The sequence below is a fragment of the Buceros rhinoceros genome, unplaced genomic scaffold (genome assembly GCF_000710305.1).
Source record: "Buceros rhinoceros silvestris isolate BGI_N320 unplaced genomic scaffold, ASM71030v1 scaffold17893, whole genome shotgun sequence".
Taxonomy (NCBI): domain Eukaryota; kingdom Metazoa; phylum Chordata; class Aves; order Bucerotiformes; family Bucerotidae; genus Buceros; species Buceros rhinoceros.
Window position 1 is genome coordinate 1 of NW_010403202.1, and position 2624 is coordinate 2624.

At 55.1% G+C, this 2624-nt stretch overlaps 1 protein-coding gene across 1 annotated transcript; it reads left to right on the forward strand.

The window, feature by feature from the left end:
* Window positions 1-3: 3 nt before the first annotated feature.
* Window positions 4-547, forward strand: B2M (beta-2-microglobulin; the record flags this gene model as incomplete). The annotated part of the gene is made up of 2 exons (XM_010132925.1): window positions 4-217; window positions 534-547. Coding segments are annotated over 2 exons (228 nt in total), but the record flags the coding sequence as incomplete, so codon positions are not given.
* Window positions 548-2624: the final 2077 nt, after the last annotated feature.

The window sequence follows — 2624 nt, forward strand, 5'->3', positions numbered from 1 at the left end:
AACTGCTTCGTGAGTGGTTTCCACCCGCCGAAGATCGACATCACCCTTCTGAAGAACGGGGAGCCCCTCACCAACGTGCAATACGCGGACATGTCCTTCAACGACAAGTGGTTCTTCGAGCGCCTGGTGTACGCAACAATCACCCCCCAGAAGGGCGACACCTACGACTGCAGGGTGGACCATTCTGCCTTGTCTGGACCGCAGTCTTTCCGATGGGGTAGGTATCACACGCCTTCCTCCTCTTCCTCCTCTTTGCTGCTGTTCATGGGCAGGAGCTGGAGCTCATGATTTTATAGCCACGGGCTCCTTGTTCCTCCTCCTTGGGAAGGAGGGTGCTGCAGCGGGGTGGGTGTGGGTCCTGTGGTGATTTTGGGCTATTTGGTGACTACAGAATAGCAGTGGGGACTGATGGTGGTGACACAGCCAGGCAGGGGCAGCTCTGGGGCTGGGTCCAGCAGGAGTGGGCTCCTGGTGATGGCAGAGAGGGGCTGCCATCTGCCCTGAGTCTAACGCTCTGCCCTTCTTTCTTGCAGATCCAGACTTCTAAACCGCGTCTGGGATGACCCAGGTGGGTTACGTTGGTGTTTGGTGCTGGTACGGGGAACGTGGGCCCCTTTCTGTAGCAGGGAAGTGTGTAGCTTGCAGAGTTGAGGAACAAAGGCAACCACTCAAAAAAAAAGGTGTTGCTGCTGATTGGCTGTTCCTACACCCTTCGTACCCACTATTTTGGCCTGTTCCCGGCCTTCCTTGGCCTACAAGAGTCTTCTTTGCCCCAAAGAAAGGCGCTCCGTGGAGCAACCCTTGCCTGGATGCCCGCCAGCTATCGCTCAGCGTTACCCCGCGGCCTCCAGCACGGTGCTTTGCTCCCAGCCGGCAGCAGTGCTGGTTTTACTGGTGTCTCGCAGGCTGAGGGTTCCAGGTTCTTGGAACCTTCTGGGCTTAACTGCTTTGGGTTTAGCAGCTGGGTAAGCACTAGTTTTAACCCCTGAAAGGGCAAATGAAACTAAAGACGCATGGCCAAGCTGGCGCAGTTGCAGTGCTGGCTGGAACGCCCTAGTGACTCCAGCTGCCCCCAGGGCAGGACCTCACTTGAAACGCCTCTCGCGTTGGACCAGAAGAGGCTCTCGAGGGCTTTTAGGCTGAGACAGAGCTGTGAGTCCAGCCAGCTTTGTAGATCAGAAGAGCTGCTTTGGGCGGTTCTTCCTGGGAAGGTGGAGGTGGAGCGGAGTCCCTCATGTCACGTCTGAAGCTCTCCATCCCCTCCTGGAGAGCAGCAAAGGCCGGGGGTGGGGGGGTGTCACGCTTCGGGGACAAGGGAACATGCAGCTCAGTTTCTAATGGGGGACAAGAAGATATGCTCTTGATTTGCAGCGAAAGAGCTGAGCTCTGTCCACTGGCAGCTGGGACTGCAGTTCCCTTGAGGAAACCACTTTTTTTTTTTCCTCCCCCAACACAGTAACCCTTGAAGGTGTAAACAGTGTCAATCTCCTCTTCCCCCATGCAGGTGTGGGAAAATTCTGCCTTCCAAGTCAACTCTTCTCGAGCTTCTGTCCTTCCTTCACAGCTCGCTCATGGATATGACGGAGAGCAGTGACTCCTCCTCCCTGCGGAGCCCCTCCCTTAATAAAGCTGGTTGTTCAAAAGCACTTCACCCAAGGCAGTGCACGAGCCTCGCGCGGGCTTGGTTCCTTTTGAGCACATAGCGACAAGTGTCCCCGCTGCTGGTCAAAACCTGATTGTAGCTCTTTGGCGCTCTGAGTTGTACAGGAATTTACCTAAATAAAATTGGAAGGCTCCAACGGCATCTTAAAATGTTTCTTCAGAGTCCTACGAGAAGCCGAGCTGATTTAATGGGTGGTGGGTGGATCTGGAGCTCGGTTGCACTTTGCTAAGAAGGTGCAGAACCTTTTTGCATCAAAACCCGGAAGAATTAAAGACTTATGGCAGATCTGCCTGGCCCCAGGCTCCTGCCTGGCTCCGAAGGGAAGGCACAAAGTGATCTTGGGGACACTGGGTCTGACCTTAAAGCTGGGTGAGAGGAAGAGGAGCGATGGGTGGGATGTGGTGTCCACTTTGAGGGGGGACAGCTCCGGCTGGCGCTTGTTGGGGTGGGCTGAGGGGAAGCAGATGTGCATATCAACACGTCTCATTTCTGGTCAGCATGGAGAAGCCCTGCTGGGGGCTGCTCTTCTGCCGTAGCTCAGGGGTTGGATGGCACTACCCGAAAAAGGTGCTGCTCGGTGGAGTCCATCAGCCTGCTTTTCCTTGATAGAGAAATTGGTGTGACTGATTGATTGCTCGATGAGCATTGGATGGAGGAGGAGCTCAGCAGTGCGGATCTCATGAACGAGGATCCCAGTCAAAAGGAGGGTTAGGGAGAATCTGCCCCCCTTGCTCAATGCAATGGGAGAAATAGCGACTGGGGATGAGGAGAAGGCTGAGGCACTCGAAGCTTTCTGTGCCTCAGTCTGTAACAGTCAGACAGCTCACGGGGTGCTTGGCCTCTAGAACCCGATGGTGGAGATGGAGAGCAGCATCACGGTTCCTTTCAAGAGGAAACAGTAAGTGAACAGCTACAGCTTAAATGTGCAGCAGTCTGTGGGGCCGGGTGAGATCCACCCGAG